The 22,277-nt window shown below is 31.8% G+C and overlaps 3 protein-coding genes across 8 annotated transcripts in view; 1 reads left to right on the top strand and 2 right to left on the bottom strand.

Annotated features, from left to right (window-relative positions):
- Positions 1-22,277, bottom strand: part of LOC132745445 (serine incorporator 1-like) — a 118,994-nt gene that overhangs the window by 30,825 nt on the left and 65,892 nt on the right. The gene's annotated exons all lie outside the window — the stretch shown is intronic.
- LOC132745438 (perlucin-like protein) lies at positions 8,350-13,456 on the top strand. The gene is made up of 5 exons (XM_060734353.1): positions 8,350-8,455; positions 9,755-9,858; positions 10,692-10,782; positions 11,373-11,598; positions 13,330-13,456. Exons 1-5 carry the CDS (start codon positions 8,404-8,406, stop codon positions 13,358-13,360), a joined length of 504 nt encoding a protein of 167 aa, XP_060590336.1. The 5' UTR covers positions 8,350-8,403; the 3' UTR covers positions 13,361-13,456.
- On the bottom strand, positions 17,058-21,419 carry LOC132745446 (C-type lectin domain family 17, member A-like). 2 transcript variants are annotated; one of them, XM_060734374.1, is made up of 5 exons: positions 21,282-21,419; positions 20,484-20,587; positions 18,951-19,041; positions 18,107-18,317; positions 17,058-17,177 (listed from the first exon to the last, which is right to left on the bottom strand). In XM_060734374.1, the coding sequence occupies exons 1-5, from the start codon at positions 21,334-21,336 to the stop codon at positions 17,147-17,149; spliced, it is 492 nt and encodes a 163-aa protein (XP_060590357.1). In that variant the 5' UTR covers positions 21,337-21,419; the 3' UTR covers positions 17,058-17,146. The 2 variants fall into 2 exon arrangements, with proteins under 2 accessions (XP_060590357.1, XP_060590358.1); XM_060734375.1 differs by having other exon boundaries at positions 20,484-20,581; positions 21,282-21,410.

The raw sequence follows: 22,277 nt of genomic DNA, 5'->3' as shown, positions 1-22,277 counted from the left end.
GTAGTTTTGAAAAAAAAAACTTTTTGCCTTACTTTACTGTATATTTTAATAATTTATTTTCATTGTATGTATAAGATACTTTATTCATATACCGTTTCAATACCATCCATCCCATCCCAATTGTTCTTGCATTATAACTGCGCATTTACGGAGACGAAAACTGTATGTATTTACGAATAGTTTCTCGTGTCCACGTGTTGTTGTTTGCACGTTTAATATCAAATTGATTTGATTTTAACAAGTTTTATTTCATACACATATTTCTGTCAACTACACCGCTTTCTGATATCCAGATTCCTAATGATTTATGGCAATTGACCTCATTAATCTGACACGATCATTTAGCCTTGACGAAATACACCGTTTCATTACCACCCATCTTTTTAATTTCATTTCACCCTGAAAAGTTGTAGAAAAACAATAAAATCGACTTAGCGAAAAGCTGTATGCAAATTTAAGTTCTGACTTGAGCTAACTGTACTGTATGTCCTTAAAGCATTTTTAAAACAGATGTGAAATAAATTTAAGATGATGAAGACGGGTTAACATTGAAAAATAAATAAACATGTCTGTTTTGTGTCAATTTAAAGTCTATTTTAGTACCGCCAGATTGTTTGTTTTGAATTTTTTACAGGATCATAAGAAACATTTCAAGTCTGGTTTTATTGTAAATTACATTTGAGGATTATATGAAGTTATGTAGAACTTTGATGAATTAACCAAGATAAAAGTTGACCCGCAAAGTAGATTATTTGTCTTTTTACTATTTTTAAACAAACAAACAAACTAACATTAAGAAACCTATTTGTTTAGATTTGTTTTTAAAGCAATGGTTTCAGCCATATACTTTACTGTATATTTTAATAATTTATTTTCATTGTATGTATAAGATACATGATTCATATACCGTTTCAATACCATCAATCCCAACCCAATTATTCTTGCATTATAACTGCGCAATATATTATTCCCTGCGGTCTGGAGACCGCAGGGTATTGGTACGCGTTTAACTTTTGAGGCATGGAGGAGCACGTGACCTGTTTTCGGTACATGGAGGAGCATGTGATCTGTAAACCGTACACGATTGGTTAATTGACCTTCGAAAACCTGGCTAAATACCGTTTGTCGGTACGTTACGGAATTACCTCTAGGAAATTAGTCAGAATTACACCTAATTAATTCCGTGATATTTCTAATTTCCTATTATTATTTTACCGTTTAAGGTGGAAAAACTTGAATGATGTACTTGAAAATTATCATTGTTTCTTTAATATATGTATCTCAAATTTTACAAACAATAAATTGTTTATACTGAAAATCTACAAAATTAAAATATTCGTAGTGGCATCTGCCATAATAAATAGAGATGTTTTCTGCGTAAACTTGTGTGTTTACTTTATTTTTTTTTGCTTGGAATTGTTCATAAAATGGTAGGCCTATTTAATCATTTTCTTAAAAAGAAATAATTGTTTGATGTTCGACCTTCTCCGGTCATCAACGGTCACGAGTTTCCAAAGACCTTCTTCTATATTGATCGATTATTGTCAACTATATTCCTGATACAAACTTTTTTTTTATTCCCCTCTCCCAAAAACAATGTTGAAAATAGTTAAATGAAATATCTTTATATCATTAAAAATGTTCCCCGCAGGAAACCATTTTACTTGTATTCGTGTATTGAAAAGTGTTGCAGTGTGACTGATAAATATAAATCAATATCATACATGAATAATCTCAATACTTATGACAGTGTTTAAGATCGAATTCTTCTCTGAAACCGGTGCTTAGGGGCCTCAAAGATATTGCTTCTTCCATTATCTAATAAGAATAGACTACTTTAAATCATTGCTGTGAAATATTTTGTCTTTTATAAGCAATATAAGCGAGAAAAGGATTACAAATAGAGATTTTTTTTTCTTTTGAAAACATTTGAAAATAATAATAATGATAATTATGAAGATGATGATAATAATGATGATAAAATGGTAATAATGATAACAACTTATTTATTCAATATCGTGTTTACAAAGCTGTCTTCAAATGACCAATATCCAGACATACACAGTAACATAATTACACGTACGATTTATAGAAAATGTAAATCAAACATAACTCATACAACAATAACAGTTTCATCAGAATTTACTGCTGTGTCCTGAGATACTTTTTGCATATATGACTTTAACTTGCGTGAATATATTTAAGATACCGTGTAACAACACTTAAGTGAAATTTTATATACGTATATATTCATTCTTCGTAAACAATTTCCAAACATCCAAGAATGTGTTAAATATATACTGCAAATGTTTAGACGCATTATTAGTAATCATTAAAATATATGCATTCATTTGTAATTGAAAATTTTTGGCCCTTTTTTAGAAAATAAATTTCTAATAACCTCCTTTTAATTAAATGAAATGTAAATTCGGTTATATCTTTACAAATAATGCTTTTTGAAACTTACAATACTGATAAATCTTCATTTTAGCATCATAGTTATGATTTAAAGCCCCATAAAAATCAGTGACAATCTTTAAATTGTTCAATGATCTATGAACATTTAGTTGTTGCTCACATATTACGTAAGGGAATTGTTCCCCATGTTTGGTGCTCTCTGTTTGATTTTTACAAAAAAAAAATAATTTTTGTGTTAATTAACAGTTATACTCAGTTCCTATGATATCACGGGTTCTATGATATCACGGTATTTTCATTTTCCGTGACTGCATGCGAAAGCAAGATATCAAGCATGTTGATGATACTTTTCTTAAAACTGTGACACTAAATCGAAAAGCATCTGCCAATAAAAAATTTGTGAATAATGAGTATACTCATTGTAAGAAAACTATATTATAAAATTGTCATATTTGACTAGTATTTCCCTTTAATTGTTTTCACAGAGTCAATAGAAGTATGGTATAAACCAATATTCTGGTATATTCACTGTTCATATAGCTTGAATTTTATAGAAAGTTAGCTTTTGGAAGATATTCATAACTTAATTTGAAGATTTTGACACATATATACTTCCAAACTTGCATTTTATTTGGGATTACAGTGATACCGCTGTGAAATCACCCCAATTGGCAGACACTGGAAATAGTTTTATGACATTTTAATTTAATCATTTGAAATAATTCTTTGACAAACAGTTTTGGGAAAAGTTCACTTAATAAATAGAATAAAAATCTCATTCATGTTTGATCTTTATATTTAAATATTTTCTGATAAACGTTAAGTACTGTGACGTCTTTCCCGTATTCTTGTTAACTGACACTGTTGAATTTGTGTAATTGGTGTGTCCTGATCTGAATATTCAAAGTTAAATTGACATTATGCTTATTTATTTTTCATGGTCAAGTTGAGCTGAACTGACTATATATTTTTATTATTATGATGATTGACTTGGAAAATTTTATAGATAAAATATAGATCTGTCTAAAATAAAACAAGAAGTATATTTTAAAAAGATACTCGGCCGAACTAAAACTGGTTTATTTGCATATCGTATCTTAGGAAACATGGAAATAGAATCATAAGGATTATGATATTGACCTTATTATTTTAATATAAGATTAAATTTTTGAAATATTAATTTTTGAAATATAAAAATCATATGTATATGTTGGCACATACGAAGTTTTTTTAAATATAAAAACAAAAAGGAAAGTCTGTAGTAAATCTTTAAAAGTAAAGAAGAAGTAAATATCAACTGCAAACAAAACAATTTATTTTGTACTCACTTTTCTTGTCTCAGTTTTTACAGTCACGTTATTCTTTATTTCTATTATTATGAATGTGGGTTTAGCTCAACGAAAATGTTTAAGTAATTGTTGTTTAGTCAAATCGGCATTTCAATAGAAATAATTTTATAAATATAACGTTTTGTTGATACGAAAAATCCTAATCAATAGATTTGTAAACCTTTGGAAATAACGAAAAGGACCGAAAAGTTGCATAAACAGGTTTATGGGTTATAAGTAGTGGTTTGGTTAATGTTTGACAAAATTTATAACTCATTAAAGCAGCGTAAAATAATATGTAGCAGGATGCAAGTTTAAAAGGTGTAGGAGAAGGCATGGTTGATAGTATAAAGAACTTATGAATGTAAATAGTTCGTTCCAGAATTCCTTTAGATCAATTAAAAATTAGACGCGTATACTATGTCAGAATAATCTGGTTTTTTGTGTTTTTTTTTGTGCTTTTTTGCTAACTTTTTAATGGCCAATCAATCAGATTCCGAGATTTCAGATTTAAATTTTCAAATGACCAATGCTTTTTACATGTATTCAGTTCTTCCCTGTAAATTTAAAGTCTGTTATACAACAAATAAGTAGGGGAGACCGGGACGTAATATTGCATGGAGTAAAGCGATACAAAACTTATAACGTCACATATGACGTCGTAACAATTGTAGTTTGGACGCCAATCAAATTCATATTTTTTCATACTACCTAAGCTGAAGCGGGACTTAAAATAAAGATTAAGCCGCAAATCAACACTTCTTCTTCGTAGGCAACTTTTGAATATTTTTTGAATATACATGTATTTTTTTTTCAATTATACCGTTTGTGATGATATAGCCCATGTATAAAATTATACATTATACATTTGTCAATAAGTTGTACAATAAACTGATATTCTGATTACCTCGTATTTTATCCAAAAACCTGCCTAGTCTCGGTGATATCGTTGGGGCAATGTGTTACTGTATGTAGGGGCAATCTGCTACAGTGTAACACTAAGCCCCTATGCTTTTATCAAACAAGAAAAATATTATAAATATTTCTTTCACAGTAGCAAGGGAATCTAAATGAGTGTTGTTTTTTTTTACAATCTCTACTTTAATATAGATTTATATAAAAAACCTATAGATTTCTTACAAGATATATTGCTAATCCTCAGGGGAAAAAAACAACAACAATAAACATAAAAAACTCAGAACAAACATGTAAATAATAAAATAGGATATAAACGTATCTATATTTATTTATTTATTCAATATCAAATTTATGTTGTTTTTTTCATTCAGAATGGTACGAAACTACAAGAGATCAACACCGCTATGTAAGGTTTCCGCAGATGTTATTAAAAGAGGAATTAGTGATGTAGTCATTTGCGGTCGAAGTATCCGGTCTGTTGCCAATGAGATAAAGATGAACCCTATGACACTGTGTAGATACATTAAAAAAGCTAAAGAACTTGGAACAGATAATGTTGAGAGCTTCTCAGAACGATCTTTTAAGCCAGTCTTCTCTGACATCCAAGAAAACATACTGAAAAACTATCTGAAGACGGCAGCCAATGTATATTTTGGGTTAAGTCCAAAGGAGGTACGAATTTTAGCGTTCGAATGTGCTGATGCGTTTGGTATTGGTATGCCTGAGTCTTGGAAAAGGGATAAAAGTGCTGGACCCGACTGGTTCTCTGGTTTTATGAAGCGGAACAAAGATCTATCAATAAGAACCCATGAAGCCACAAGTTTATCGCGGGCGACAAGTTTTAACAGAGCTAATGTAAATCTCTTTTTTTGATAAGCTTGCAGCTGCTATGGATAGAGAAAAGTTTCAAGCTAGTGATGTATGGAATTTTGATGAAACAGGGGTTACCACAGTACAAAAGCCACGAAGTATGGTAGCGACTAAAGGTGTTTAGCAAATTGGTTCTATTACGTCTACTGAACGTGGGGAGCTTGTAACGATGTGTGCAGCTGTCAGTGCTAGCGGCAATGCAATTCCTCTAACGCTCATTTCCCTCGTGTTAAATTCCAGGACCATTTTATCCGTGATGGACCAGCCGGTTGCATAGGTGCAGCGCATTCTTCAGGTTGGATGACTCATGACAATTTCTTGAAATTTCTGAAACATTTCGCTCATCACACAAAGTAACAAAGGAGAAGAAAGTTCTCCTTCTTCTTGACAACCACGACTCACATCTTCATATCGATATTCCTAATTATGCACGCGAAAATGGTATTGTAATGTTATCATGTCCGCCTCATTGCTCTCATAAGTTACAACCCTTGGATAGGTCGGTATTTGGTCCCTTTAAAAGATACTTGGCAAGTTTTCAAGACAGGTTATGGGTAGAGAGTTACAACATGTACCTGCAGATGGGCACTGTCTTTTGCATTCAGTGTGAAGAGCGTTATCTGAGGAAAATATTGCAAATATAAGCCATGATGAAATTTGTTTCAAACTTTAAAATGAAATTATTGTCAACAGAGGTTATTACACAGAATTTGCTGGTGGCCGCGATATCGTTTCTGATATTGAAAATTACATCACGAAAAAAGAGTTTAACAATGACTCCATCGATTTAGTTCTTGCAGCCCTATGCAATAGCTTTGGTGTTTCTACTATTATAAACTTTTGTGTGCAAACCGAGGTACAGATTTTTTTGCACATACACCTGGCAGAGAAGGGGTTATATTTAATGGTGGCATTCATATAGCCAAGACTAGCCAAAATGGAAGTGCCCATTATAACTGCGTTGGGATATGTCAAGAAAATAACAACAATACACCAAGTAGTGCACCAAGGATACAATCAAGCCAAGGATATGAATCTCATCAGTTCTCTCCAGAACATATAAGACCTCACCCAAAAGGAGCTCCAAGAAAAGGCACTGCTGGACGTAGGAAACGTAATACAGCAATATTAACAGACACTCAAAAAAATGCCATTGAAGAAATTTTCAGAATACGCGAACAGAAAAAGAATAAAAAACTTTTAAATCAAAGAACAGAAAATGATAAACCAAAACAGATAACAAATCAAAAAAGAAAATCAGTTAATAAGAAAAAGAAAGTGATAGAGTCTGATTCTTCCGAGAACGACGAGTGGTTTTGTCTGATTTGCGTAGAACCATATTCCAACAGTCGACCCGGAGAGAAATGGATCCGATGTGTTAAATGTAAAGAATGGACGCAAGAAGAATGTGCTGCTGTCTTGAGGGGCCATGTTTTCATATGTCTTAACTGTGACTCAGATTACAGTGATTGTCACAGTACTTAGTGTTTTGACCATAGAGGCTGTGACTGACATTTATTTATATGGTTTCGTCTTGTTGCAATTATATTTACACACATTGTTATTTAGTTGAGCCTAGTCGAACATAGTAATGAACTGATATGTAAGCGTATCATATTATCCCGTGTTATGTATTACTTTGCCCCAAATATCGGGGCAAAGTGTTACGGTTACTCATAATGTTTCATTTAACCTCATTTACAAATACTTATAGCATTGTTCAAATAAAATTCACTGATTGATTAAAGGGATGTTGTTTATTTTTAAAACATAGTTTATATGATACACACAATTATATTTAATCATTAAATATAAAAAATAAGTAAAATGTAACGTTATGCCCCGGTATCGCCTACGTTGACAGTTTTTAGTATTACATATAACAACCAACCATAAAAAAATTATAGCTGGATGGTGTTGGCAAGTGTGAGATACATGATTCAATACTACATATATTATGAGTATTATAGCAGATAATAAATTGTTCTAGAACAAATTGTATAATACATTATATAAATGTTCATACTAAATCACTTAGAACTTAATCATTTTTTTTCTTCAAGTATAATTTTAAGACTAGCCAAATGATACATTTCTATTGTTGTACTTTTTTCGACATTAAAAATACGTATCGAAAAAAGTACTTATTGTAAACCAATTCACAATAAGATCATTGACAGATCTCGTTCTCTTAAAGATTCTGTATGTTGTAATTGAGGTTGTATACCACACTTGAGTGAAATTATATATATGTATATAATAATGCATATAAACAATTTTCAAACATCGAAGAATAAGTTAAATATGTACTGCAAATATTTGTACATATTATATGCAATTATTGAAATATATGCATTCATTTCTTATTGAAAAATTTGATAAATGATGCTTTTTGGAACTTACAAAATTGTTTAATCTTAAATTGAGCATCATATTTATGATATAAAATCATAAAAAAAATGTGTTACAGGATCTGTAAACAATTACTTTATTTCTTAAGTTCAACTACATTACTTTCATATTGAATTTAATTTAGGCCAGTGCCACTTATGATAAAAAATCTTATCTCGTAGTTCTTTATATACAGTCAATACCATAGAAGTTGTCACAGATGAATTCTCAACTGTTCCGGTTAATGGCTAAATTCGTCTTGTGGACACACTCAAAATACCTGTTTTATACAGATTTTGTAAAGATTTGTTTTTTAAATGAAATGTTATTAATTAGAGCATATAACATTTCAGCTGGTTTAAAAATGCGTACTAACAGTGTACGCGAAATTTGTAGAATAAACAGTTGTTATTTATCTTTTACTGTTATTTAGCTATTACAAATTATTATACACTAGTTCTTCTTTGGTTTTGCAGTCATGACTTTACTTATACTGAACTTGAGTTTGGTGTTGTTCGTGTTTTGTACTCGTAAGTATTCGGCTTTGGCTTTCTTTAAAGTGATTGTGCTTTAACTATATACTTTATTAACGACTGCCAATAGGTTCATATGGGGCGTAGATAATTAAAAACAAACGTATCATTATTATTTCTTTTAACATCGGTGCTAAAAAAGCACACCGTGTAAGACATGTCGCGTGCTTTAAATGACGACATTCCTACGCAACTTTTGCGAACGAATTACTTGCTAATCGCCGTTATGAATGAAGTTAGCAATTCATACACTGCTAAAAATTGCTAAATGAAAATATAAATGTTCGGTCATTTCTTCCAACATATGACTTATGTGTATTATGCAAGAAAAAGAATTAACACCGGTTGTCGTTATAGCTCTCCGGTCACAGCTTAACAGAGACTCAACCGCTCTCCGATACCGGCAGGATTCTTATTTTGTAAGACTAGGTGTACGTGCATGTAAGTTTATACAAACACATGTTCATTAAGTAACAATGCTATAGTAATTTTACTTGAGAAATATTGTATCCCAAACAGTGATTTTAACGCTCAATAAAACCACTGTTTGGAGTTCGGATGCGAGGAATAATACCACGAGGTATAATTCCTTGCATCCGAACAACAAAACAGTGATTTTATTAAGCGATAAAATCACCGATTTGGCTATATTATTTCGATCCTAACACATCATCAAATGAATGCTGCCGTACCTGATATTAAGCTAAATTGCGCCTGGTTTGTTTCCGTACTTATTTTCAGCGCGTAACATTTTTAGTGGTTACGTCATATGTATAATTATAACGTCACATGTCTAAATATAGAACGTCAAACAGTGATTTTGTTGCATAATAACACACACTTTCATTTCTTCTGTGTTCAATAGGGAAAAATGCGGGTCGTGTTAGAATGTTTAATAAAAAACTGTAATAGATCACTCTGCCTTTGCCTGGTCAGCATGCAATTTCATCCAGTCTGGCCAGGCTCTATATTGTTGGCTGATCAACTTCAAATTTCCATATTGATATCTAAATATTTGTAATGAACAGTTATATAAACAGAAGGTGAACAAGCCCATTAAAGAAATTCAGAAGTCACAATACTTGTGGCGCGTGCGTGCGTGTGAATGGGGTGTAGTGCATACGTGCGGGTGTGTGTATGAAGAAGCTCTCGAATTTGCTTATTTGCTTATTTCTATTTAGGTTCCCGCTCATGGTTTTACTCGGGTTCTCGCTGATGCTGGGACACCTACGATGTTTTTCACCAGTAGGTGGTTAGTTTTCATAAGATCTTTAAAGTGTCAATCTAACTTTTTAGGAGACGTTGTTTGTAATACTTCATGTCCGGACACATGGGTGGCTGACAGAGGATCATGTTATCTTTTTAATCCAGATAGAGCATCTAACTACGCAGATGCACGGGTAAGACACCATAATCATTTTTATCATACAATAGAATTAGAATTTATCGGTTTTTTTTAATTATTTGATTCTGTCACCAGAAGGGGTTTCTATTTAGATTTTCTATATTTTCCAAAGTTCGCTCGCTTAGCTCAAAATTGAGAGTATTGGATTAATAATTGAGGGGTCGCTGGGTCGATTCACGGGCCAAGAATACTTTTAATGACAATATTAACATTGAGTCTAATGGTCATTTTTGTCTCTCATCGCTTACTATGAAAGCATATGAAATTAGTAGTCGGTTACTTGCGGAGAAATTTGTAATTTCATCTACTTGTTTGGTTTGTTAAAGTTCAGTTAAATTGATTGACCGCAGTGACATGAAAATCTCTTGAAACAAAATCAGATAAAAACTATAGCATTTCTAAATCCCAAAAGGTAAAAAAAATAATATATTGAAGAACAATGTCAAGGTTAAGTTTTTCTCTTAATAGTATCTCTTTACTCCTTCTGACAATAACAGCGTCTTGAGATTATGAGAGTATGAACGGAAGTCCGACTTGTTATAAGATAGTAATCATGATCTTGCACTTCTATAGTGGTACTGACATATCTTACAAGAGAATTAAAAAAACACTCTTTAGCGAACAAGTAGGTTAAGTTAATTTGTTACAATTTTGCAGTTTTTGTGCGTTATTTTTATGGATTCTGTTTGTTTGTTTCTATTTTATCCAGCCAACTTACGTTACCACATCAAACTGTTCACTTCTAAAACTGAAGCCTGTAAAAATGTGATGACAGTTCGAGAGATAATAAAATGTCATTTTATTAAAATGTCTTCTTATTTCACACAGCAATTTTGCAGTCAACACAATGGGCATTTAGTCGTGATTGATGACGTGCATGAAAACAATTTCCTCAAGGATTTTCTCAGGAGATTGAAACGTAAGAATAATTATATAATTATGTAAACTAATTCTTAACAGTTTAAATAATTCAATGATTTATAAAAGCAGCGTGTGTTCCTTCATAGTTAATTTGTGTGTTAAATTGTTTAGGTAAAAGAATATTTTGATATTTTTAAAGTATGTATGCCTTCGATAAGTTAATATAAACCTGTTCAATTTATACTTATTTTTATGTGAACACGTCGGTATTTGTTACCAGTTACCAGTATGAACAGGGTTTCACAATGATAAATTTTATCAAATAAAGGTCTACACTTATAAAATGTACTTTTCATGTTTGACGTGTTGATTTTTGTATCGATGTGTAAAATTCTTCCTGCTCAGCTAAATTTGTCAAAGTTAAAAAGATCAACAAATATGGGCGGCATTCAATGAACGCATCCCCCAACAAAAAGGATGAACACAGAACCACCTGCAAGGAGCCTAGAAGGACACTTAAGACATTTTAAAAGTGGCAATGAAATACTTATGTTGGTTAATAAACATTGTTTTCCCTTGGTTTGTCACACTGATTAATGCATTAAGGTTGCAAATTGATTCAGAAATATTTGTTTATTTTACATTAAGCGATGGGCTGGTGGATTGGCCTCACCGATGAACTTGTGGAAGGGGAATGGATATGGTACCCTACAAAACGGAGACCTGAATATGAAGACTGGGTGCCTGGGGAGCCAAACAGTAACGGGGGAAAGCTGGATGAAGATTGCGCATCTATGTACCTAGATAGACTGCACGTTAACTTCCAGTGGGTAGACGTTAGCTGCTTGCAGACACATGCACCTATCTGTGAGAGGTAAACTAATCAATTTCAGCAATTATTTAAAAAAATATTTCCTGTTCTTTTGTTTTATTTCACATTTGACTATGTCGATGGCAGATTTGATGACACGTAAGAAAGTATGTTTAATGAGGAACAAACGTAATTCCTTACGACGAAAAGTGTGTGATCTTAGGCTAAGTATATATTTTAGAGTTATTAATTGCATTTTGTTATAAATATTATCAACATTAGTTATAGTTTGATTTGTTTTATTATCAACGTACCATCACTTGTCGTAATAAAACAACTCCAATTCAATACAAAAGTGTTTATTGTTTAAAATATTACATCGGCACACTCGATAGTTCAAAAGTTATTTCAAAACTGAAAAAAGTTAACTAAAGCCACAATTCGGACCTACGGACTGTTCATAATTAAATAACAACTAAAGTAAACAATGTTGCAAGGAACATTGTTTGCTTAAATGGTTTTTGTCCGCCATTTTTTGCAATCTGACCAACAGCGCGTCGCCTAAAGCAGCAAGGCTACCACGTTCGGTTTCCCTTCATGTTATACATCAAAGTTATAATAATGTTTTGTCATCATTTGTTCTCTTGCAAGTTGATATCAAACATTAATTAAGGGTGATATAAGTTACATAGAGCACCGCGGTAATACCTTGTAATATTTGACGTCATTTTAAGTTTTTTTTGTCACATCTAAAATTCTCAATTCGAAGAAAAACTAGAAAATATATATTTATTCCTATTGTAATTACAAAACATTTGCATGTATATAAAGACATGAACTCTACGGTCCATAAATGCATTTCCGAATGTTTGGTCAGGTATGATATACAAGTATTTCCAAACAGTTGGGGGAAATTATCAGGTTTTGTGTGCTTTTCCGCGATTGCATATATCAAACAAATCTAAAATTTTATAGTGTTCCTTCCATATATCTGACTAAATAACACAAAGTCTACGAGAAGGGACGGCTTCCGCTGACAATGCTCTATGTTCCTTAAAGACATCTGATCAAGTAAAATAATTACAGTTATTCCCCCTCCCCCATCGAGACAAAAATATAGATTGTATAATGGCAATCTTTCAGATTACTAATACTTATGTTAATTATACTGAGTGAAATATATATATAGATGTAATTTGAAACTGTTGCAAACTCGGTTTGATTAAAGATGTACAATACTCAGATTTTATATTAGAGAATATTGATTATTGCTTCACAGTCTCTTTGTAAACATAAAATAAATATGTTTTGACTTGACATAAAAAAGATTTCTATTTAATGTTTAATTTTCTACACAATATAGGTGGTTACAATAAAATATATATTGTCATTAAAAAAAACTGCAGATTTTTTTTTTAAAGAAAAGACCAACCTTACTAAAACTGTAATAGGAAACGCAACTTCCCATATATAATTTATTAATTCTTTAATTCAAATAAACATAATAAATAAGGATTTCATAGATTTCAATAAATTTCTATGATTAAAATACTTTACACAATGATGAGCATAGTACTATATCTTCAAGCTTTTTCATGGACAGCACTGGAAAGTGCAAGTTACCGTGACGCTAACTTTAAGCTAAATAACAGGAGAAAATTGCCTCTTGATGGAATATTACGTATTTATGCAGTTCGGTCGGTATCTTGCTTTTTGCATTTATGTCTAACTATTGATTTAGGTATATGATATCTATTACAAAAATATTAAATTTTTTGTTGTGTTTAATTTTTGTGAAGCTAACAGTGACGGTATCATTGGATGAAGAATGTACGATATCTTGCTGTTTTAAGTACTTGAAATGTTTATTTCATTATATAAAATCTTGAGTAAATAATGAATAAATCTTTATGTACATGTATGTTATTATTGTTGTTGTTGTATTACATCTTGGGAGACTGGATTATTACTGTCAGAAAATGAATAATTCTTTGTAGGTATCAATATCTGCTGAAGCACGAGGAATCATTTTGGGAAGTATACTTTTAAAAAGCACTATCAGGTTTCGAAAATTAACAACACAGTTGTGTTGTATTCCTTAAAGGATATCTGTATTCAAACTTTAAACAAAATTTGCCGTGCGATTTTGTATTTTATGCACAAAAAATGAAAATGGATTCCATTCAGGCCACCAGCCCGTACATCACGATAAACACAAAATACCTTTACATATTATAACACATAATCACAAATACGGTGAAAATCTATAGTAATCAACATATTAACATTTATAAACAAGTATGTAAATAGTTTTATAAATACAAGACTATAAAGAGTGACATTTTATTTTCCTGTTCCTGTATCTTGAATCTGTTCTTTTCTGGATGACATTAATACATGAACTTTTTTCCAAAGTTGGATTATTATAATATTTATTATGAATATAGTTTTCTCTAAGATGACTGTAAGTTGGACAAACTAAAATAAAATGAAATTCATTTTCAATCTGGTCTTCACAACAGAAACAAAATGTTTGATTCCTATCAATACCTATTTGTCTTCCTTTTCCAATCAATAAAAGGTGCGATGATGACCGAATACTTACTAAAGCATTTATAAACTTCTTGATGTCAACAATATCAAGGTAATTTTCATACTAAAACACTGATTTATAATTAATAGAAATATACAAATAGTAAGTTTAGCATTTGAATGACATTCAACATTCAATTTCTATATCCAATACTGTCGTAATACAACAACATATAGTAACATATTTGACATATCTATAGTTTTGCATAGAAAGAACTCTTAGCCAAAATTTAATGCAGCGTATACTTCTCAAAATATGCATAGGGTATCTTCCACAGCCATCAACAATTACAGCATTGCGGGAACGTGGGGTGCATTCATGTATCGTTTACAATTGCTCTTTTTTCAATATGATATATATATAGTCAAGGCCGCAGATTTCTGATCCATACAAAAGAATGGGGCAATTTTAGCATGAAACAACTTGAAAAATATTTTTTTTGACATTGGCATTAAATGATTCAATGATGATAATAAGAAGACTAAAACTCTCTTGGCTTTATTAGCATTATACTCAGCCATCTTTTGCATTGATAGCTTACTACTAAAATATAATTCCAACATAGGAAAATCCATTAACACATTGTAATTGGTTGTTATTATATGTCCATTTTTCATGACGAGATGAATAGCAACATTTTTCTAAAGACCAAAATTTTAGACATTCTATATTAACAGAGAATTTCCAATCATTACAATATTTTAACAAAATATTTAATTGCTGTTGTAAACCATTTACATTATCAGCAGTCAAAGCAACATCATCAGCAAATAGTAAAAGTATAATTTGTACAGCATCTGGTGTCAGCTGTAAGCCAGCATTACCTATGGTTGCTATAGCAACATATAGTTCATTTATAAATAGAGAAAAAGGATCGGGCTTAATTACAGCCCTGTACACTCAAAAATTTCAATATGTTTAGAATCCAATCTGACACAAGTTTTGACAAAATTATAGATATCTTTTATTGCCCTTAAAAGATACCTTTAATGCCCTGATGATGTAAAACTAAATGCAACTTTGATTTTTTGATGCTGTCAAAAACTATTTTTAAATGTCATGTGAGTATTCAAAATTGTACATTCTGTTGTCTAGTTCATTCACTTTCTCTGTTGTCGTTTTTGACAATCCTCAACAGTATCTAAACTTTCTCTCATTGATGACAGTTCATTTTTTTACATTCACAATTTCGGACCTAACTGACAGAATTTCATGTTTTACTTCATAAATTTATTTTGAGGTTTTAATGTTAGAAGCCACAATGGCACCAAGAATAGATTGAGTCTCTGCAGAGGGTCCTGGATTAAGCTCAACATCCGATGATAGGATAAGTAACCGTTCGCTTAGATAATTATATGTACAAACTTGTACTTGTGATTTCATCATAAAGTCATAGTGTTGATACTTGTTCCTGCCTTAAAGCATATTGCTTTAATGGGCATGGAGCAAACGTCATGATTAATAGTATGATTTTCAAATATATTCTGTCTATATAATAAGGTACATGCTAGGAGCACTATTCCAGTGATGAAAATAACAGAGCGCAAATTGCTGAACTAGTGTTTGTGCAATGTACATATGATGTTGTAGGTAAATGTTTTACTACATGTTTCTGGCCGCCACAAAACAATCCTTTACGTATTCGATAAAATGAATATCTATACCTATGGCTTCTGACGCTTTTTTCAAGTAGTGTTTGAAATAAAACTAAAGTTAAGCTCTTCCCCTGCTTGATAGAAACAGTTATGAACCATAATAGACACTTAATTCCTTGAACGGGTTTCAGCGTTATTCATTCTTGCTGATGAATGGCTGTCGATGATATCATTAACAAGAGGCGAACGGCTGTTGACGTTACTAAAATTTTGATGACACTCAAACTAAAATATCCTATAACTTTAACAGAAAAACATTTTTGAAGGTATGGTTTGGAATATAAATGACGAAATGTTGACGTTTACGAATCGTATGATAAAAGGATTTATTATAATGAGAAAATATAAGTTTTTGTGACTTAAACAAAATTCCCCATCTCATTGGATAGTGTGGTTATTTTCAGTCAACGTGAAGTAAAGCTTGCACAGGGTCAGAAATTTGTTAGCATGCTCCTTTGGATGTTGACATTGATTACTCGAACACGTTTAGAATGTGTTAAAAATAGATGCCTACTTACCGATCGTCAATTGTGTTTTCTGCGACGACATGTATATACAAGTACAGCTGTCGACGCTTGAACTGCTGTCTGCCCGTTTGATTGTATGGTGTGATATACTAGTAGTTGAGTTGTATAATAACAAGGCAGTTTGAAGGACAGCTAAATCCCTTTCCGCAGTAATGAATGTGTACTTCTTGTCTTTTTACAACCCATGACCTTGATGTTGATCCATGCATATCATCAGCACGCTGATTTTTTGTACCAAGTTATTCAAAATCTTCCATAAAGTCAAAAGTTATGGAGAACATATAACCTTGACCTTAGGGGTAGCAACCTAAATGTTGAGCTCTGCAGGTTGTAATGGTGGTGATCATTTGTGCCAAGTAATTTTAAAACCTTTGAATTGTTAATAAGTTATAGAGCGGACATGAAAAAAAGATGTTTTTATATTGGACCTTTGAGTGTGAGCCTGACCTTCAGGTTTCTGCCTTGATTATTCTGCTCTGCCAATGGTATAATAGTGGTGATCATTTCTGCCAAGTTATCTTAAAAATATTACAGTATTTAGATGTTATGGGCAGACACAAATTGTAGACTTTCTAACATTTGGCTTGTAAGTGTGACCTTGACCTTGGGTATAGCAATTCAATAATTGCGCTCTGCACATCGTCTCATAATGTAACAATATACAAACATAGAGAATTTCGAGCCGCAAGCAAATAAGTATATGTTCTAGGTTCTTGTAAGTTTTGGGTTATAGTAAAAGAAAGATAATTGAAACACAATTGCTATGAAACTTTATTACAAGCTCGTTGCAGAAATATCATTATTTCATATATAAATGAAGCTAATTAGGACGGAAGCTATCCTATGATCTCGTTCTCATTGGCAACACTGCAACATTTAGAAAATAAGAAAGAATTAAAGTGATATTATGTCCACACAAGGATTTTTAACTAAAGTGAACAGGTGTGAGTCAAAATAAGTTTAAATTTTGCCATAATTCATGTAATTAGTTTCAATTTTAACATTAACTTTGCATGAACGATAAATAAATCGTGTGACCAATTAAAAATTTCTGTAAAGTTCGATTTATAAAAAGAATGGACAGCCTTTTAATATTCTAGACTTATATATTATCCTAAAAAAATTATTTTAGCAGCAACACCATATTTTTCTCCATGATGCATATAATGGTCTCATTAGTCTCCCGTGCATCAAAATTGTATCATCACAAAAATCGACTTGCATGCATACATTATTTAGTATCATTCAATTAATTACTGAATTCAAAATGTATAGGTCACATATTGGTTGATAATAACATTTAAGGACATGAATGGGACATGTCCAGTTTCCGTACTCTCAGTGCCTGAAACGGCGAATGGACCCTCATTAAGCCTAGAAAACATACATACGAACAAATTGTATCAGGTTCAGTTTAATAGTCAGTGTATCAGAATACCGTTCAATATTTAGTGAATTAGATTTGGGTATCAGAATGTCGATGAATATTCAGTGAATCAGGCTCCAATGAATATTCAAATTATCTGACTCAGGCGAGTAGTCAGTATATGAGGCTCTGATGAATATTCATAGAATTATCATTTACTTCAAGAATGAAAAAAAGTTACTTTAATTTGTTTCTTTTCAAGAAATAGTATCATATTCCGCATTAGATTAGAACTTAGGATCATTAAATGATGTATACATGTATAACTTAAGGCAATGTTACCAAAAGATTTTTAAGGTAAGATTTATTTAAAAGATGCATGGATGGAATACAGAGATGCTCAAAAGGGGAAGTTTTATCTCCTACTTACTTTTTCTCGCAGATCGGCTGGAACTGTAGAGAGCACTTCACATCTGCCCATTTGAAGCCTTCTTGCCTGTTGATGATACAACAGTCCTCGTTGTGGTTATTGTTCGGCTCGTGAGGTCCCCATTCCACGTAATCAGCTATAGTGTTGCTGTCTATCCATTTATATTCGCTTTCTATGACTGTATCAGAGAGTCCAATCCACCAATCATTTGCTTTTACAGAATACACAAAACTATACATAATTCCAATGTCAAATTAGTTAATATGAATTATTATAGTTCAATTGTGTTGGAAGTTATAAACTTATTTGAACACTCATGGACGCGTTCTAAGCAATTAGTTTCAAATATATATAACGGATTGCCCCTTACCGGGTTCGAACCCACGTGTCCAGCCCACCATAGATTACTTTTTCGACGTGTAACTCAATCGGCTACGCCGCTGCTCATAGTTAAATTAATCTGTCATGTGGATTTATCAAGAAGCAAGTAAGATTAATTTTATCAAAGATTATAAAAATGTTGAATGTTTACCATAAAATCCGAAGTATTATCAACCGATGCGCGAACTTATACTACTTTTAAGCTTCAGAATGTTAACTTTGAAATAAGATTATGCATGTATATGATCAAACTAATATATGTACTTGTAATGTTCTTAGTAACTTTTTCACAAGATCGATTTATCAATAACTGTGAAAGAAGTTGAAAAATGGAGTGTTTCTGGATATGTAAAGATTCAAATTTATTTTGAAATGTATACATGTTAAACCACCTGACTTATGAATGCGACCACTAGAAAATGCCCAATTTATACATGCAACCACAAGGAAATGGAAAACTTACAAGTGAAATGGGTCAGAAATTGTTGAAGGAAGTTGTTCTCGTGAACATCATTAATATGTACAAGATGAGACGAATGCTGATTACAAAAATGCTGAAATTACAATTATAAATTATGGTATCATCAAACAAATATGAGAAAACACATTTATTATATAAAAGACACTTTAATTTATAATTCGTCATGGCAAACTACTTTACTTTACACAAAATTAAAATTTGGTATGCACTCAACAAAATTCAATTGCAATAAATATTGAATATTCATACCAGTGTTTATAAATCATGAAAAATAAATAATCATTTTAACGTATGAGAGACATTTTATATTGTTAAAGATAAACACGGTGGGTAAATAAGTTAAGAACACTGCTTATTTAGAACATATACATGTACAATCATCTGAACATACAAGGTATAGGATACACGGGTTATTCTAGATAAAGAGGGTTCTAAAGTCTGTCATTCGGCTCATCGAGAACCCTCTGGGAATGACGAACTCAAGCTAATTTATGCTGGTCGATGTGCGCTTGTTGTCAATCCACTTGTCTTGGGTTGCATCGTTAATGGGATTTCCATTGTTTACATACATCCCAGGTATTACTTAATGTTGGTCCATAGATCTTATTGTATGCATCAGACTATAGTTGCATCATTTTATAGATCTTTTCCATGAAAATATGAATAAAAGTTCAAAAGCCAATAAGAACAAATCTAGGTTAAACAATTCGAAAGTAAAACAAAGGTTATGTATACTACAAATGTATTTTATGTATTATGAAAATGCTTCATTCTGTTGTGAACATTCTTTCTGGTCATATCCGCAAAGAATCATATTAATAGTCTTTTGTTTGCAGCTGTATCAATAAATGACCACAAATAAAATATTTTAAAATGTTGCTGTTTTATTTAACGATTTACGCGATTTGTTGATATTGTGCACTATCCGTATTTAATATCTACATTAAAAATTTTATATGCTGCTATCTTTATTATAACTCTAGCTTATATCGTAACAACAATAACGTGATTATATGAAACCATGATTTGGACTGATAAAAACAAATTGATAAAGTAAATGGATGTAAAAGTTGAAGAGATCCTCACATATAATTCCCTCCGACCATCATATTATATGTATAATATGATATCACTGTTGTCATCTTATCTGACAGTTGTGTATCCGATTGTATGGTGTGATGTTGTAAAAACTGGTTTCACAACAGATTTAAATTTGTACACCATATCGCTGCTTGCATAATCACGGAAAACCAAGCTTGTAAAGTCCTTAACCAGCAAGTATATTTATGTTCAATGCTTATAAATCTTACAAATGGCAATGTCTCCCGGTAGTTTAAACAGCAACAACGATGTTAACAACAATCTTGTAATGCACCACATACTTTTATTTGGTTATCAAGTCCATCATAAAAGATTTACCCTACACTGGGCAACTTGAGTGTTTATACAACGCCAAACGTCCAAATTCTGTTTTTATTACAGCAGTAGTATATAATAAACTAGAAAAGTTCTCACCTCAGCTTCTGTAAAGGTTTGCGACTGGTCGTGAGCAAACAGATAACATGAACCCTTGTATGCTACCCATGCATCTGGACAACTTGTATCCGCATAAACTGAACCTTGAACATATTAATTTGATCAAATATGGTAAATGTGAGTCCATCATCATTTTAGAAACGAAATCAATGTTAAAAGGACTTCACTACGGTTATTGACATGACGGGACTGGAAATAATTTCACGAGATAAAGGTTTCATTTGATGTAGGTCTAGACCCATAACTTGTGTATAAAACTTTATTTTTTAATGTCAAATAATTAATTGCCACAATATAACACTAGTTTGTCATACCAAATGTATATATCAATGAGTATAAATTAGTGCAAACGATATTTAAAAGGCAATGATACAAGCAGCGAAGTGATGTAAACAATAGGTTAACTTTGCAATGACATAAAAAAGCCAATATACATTGTTGAATACAATATAGATTTTATTGGATTAGTACACAGCTCCAAATTCAAATTCCTGGTTTTTATACATTTACTTTGACGAATGTTCTTATTGGCAATCTATAATTTTATAATTTCTTAGAAATTCTTTTTGGTGACAAATACGCGTTTAATATCATTTATTGATCAAGAGTGAAGAAAACCTGATTGCAATTTATTAACAGGTACAAAAATAACACTGGAGTTTATTTTTTTATTTGGGGTGGGCGGAGCATGAATGAATGAAAACAGTAAACTCCACACTTTCACAAAGGTTTGTGAACAATTTTTTTATTGTTAAGATTAAAATAGAAAGTACTTACTTTCAATAAAGAGAACAAATATCAACGCCAAACTAATCATCATTATCATGTACATACAGTATGTAATTGTTTCAAATGAAGTCCTTTTTAAAAGTCATAGAGATAAGATAATCGTAACATTTTATCTTACAATGTCTAACACACTATCTACAATGAGAATTCAAAACGAATCACATAAAGTGTTGCCTATATATGTAATTAAATGTCCTATTGCAAGCCACCTCCGTGGTCGAGGGGTTAGAGTCGATGACTTCTAATCCAGTTACCTCTCTGGCGTGGGTTCGATCCCCGGGGGATGCTTTGGTAGTTTAGCGCGGAGGAAGGTAGTCTAATACTGGTGTAACTCTCCAGGAACGATGGTTAGGAAACTACCCGCCTTTATGACTGAAATAATGTTGGGAAAAGGCGTAAAATGAAACAAACAAACAAAGCATACAATTCTATACATGAATTATATCAAAATGATGAAAAGACTTCAATGCAATTATTTAATTGTTCAATTTTAAGTAAACTAATAAACATGTTGTGCATGTACTGCTCATCACTGTATGTGCAAAGTAATATAAAGCTATGGTGCTGAAAGTTCATTGAGTCATTTTCCTTTTTCCTAATTCTGAAATGACCAATCAAAATTCTACTTATATTCAGTTCTTCCCTGTAGATTTTATAGGAAGCCAAACTTAAATTTCTAACCTTCTCTTAAATGTAATGGTTTTTGTATTGGCAAATATCCGAGGTCCTTACTTTCTGATTAAAAAAAGGATGTATATGTGAACAAAACAAAAGAGGAGTAAACCCTCCAGGTGACTATTTTATGAATACATTTGTATTTTTTTAAAGCAAATATGGGGTGCTGGACAACTTTAACAACCGACCTTACACATTGATAACATCGGGGAATTGTGATTTTATTCAATCTTGTCAAAGTATTAAATTTTTGCACGAAAAGTTCAATTAGATGGCATTTTGAAAATCAAGTGAATTTGTTTTATTAAG

The sequence above is a fragment of the Ruditapes philippinarum genome, unplaced genomic scaffold, assembly GCF_026571515.1.
Source record: "Ruditapes philippinarum isolate M1 unplaced genomic scaffold, ASM2657151v2 ctg2043_1_1_1_1, whole genome shotgun sequence".
In the NCBI taxonomy this organism is placed as follows: domain Eukaryota; kingdom Metazoa; phylum Mollusca; class Bivalvia; order Venerida; family Veneridae; genus Ruditapes; species Ruditapes philippinarum.
This window is presented reverse-complemented; position numbering and strand designations above follow the sequence as displayed.

What these genes read in the sequence shown, in the direction of transcription:
- LOC132745438 (XM_060734353.1), top strand. Translation starts at nt 8,404, where the DNA reads ATGACTTTACTTATACTGAACTTGAGTTTGGTGTTGTTCGTGTTTTGT. An exon ending in CTAACTACGCAGATGCACGG is followed by an intron (nt 9,859 to 10,691) that starts GTAAGACACCAT and finishes TATTTCACACAG; the next exon opens with CAATTTTGCAGTCAACACAA. An exon ending in TTTTCTCAGGAGATTGAAAC is followed by an intron (nt 10,783 to 11,372) that starts GTAAGAATAATT and finishes TTTTACATTAAG; the next exon opens with CGATGGGCTGGTGGATTGGC.
- LOC132745446 (XM_060734374.1), bottom strand. Translation starts at nt 21,336, where the DNA reads ATGTACATGATAATGATGATTAGTTTGGCGTTGATATTTGTTCTCTTT. An exon ending in ATTTGTTCTCTTTATTGAAA is followed by an intron (nt 20,588 to 21,281) that starts GTAAGTACTTTC and finishes AATATGTTCAAG; the next exon opens with GTTCAGTTTATGCGGATACA. An exon ending in ATTTCTGACCCATTTCACTT is followed by an intron (nt 18,318 to 18,950) that starts GTAAGTTTTCCA and finishes ATTCTGTAAAAG; the next exon opens with CAAATGATTGGTGGATTGGA.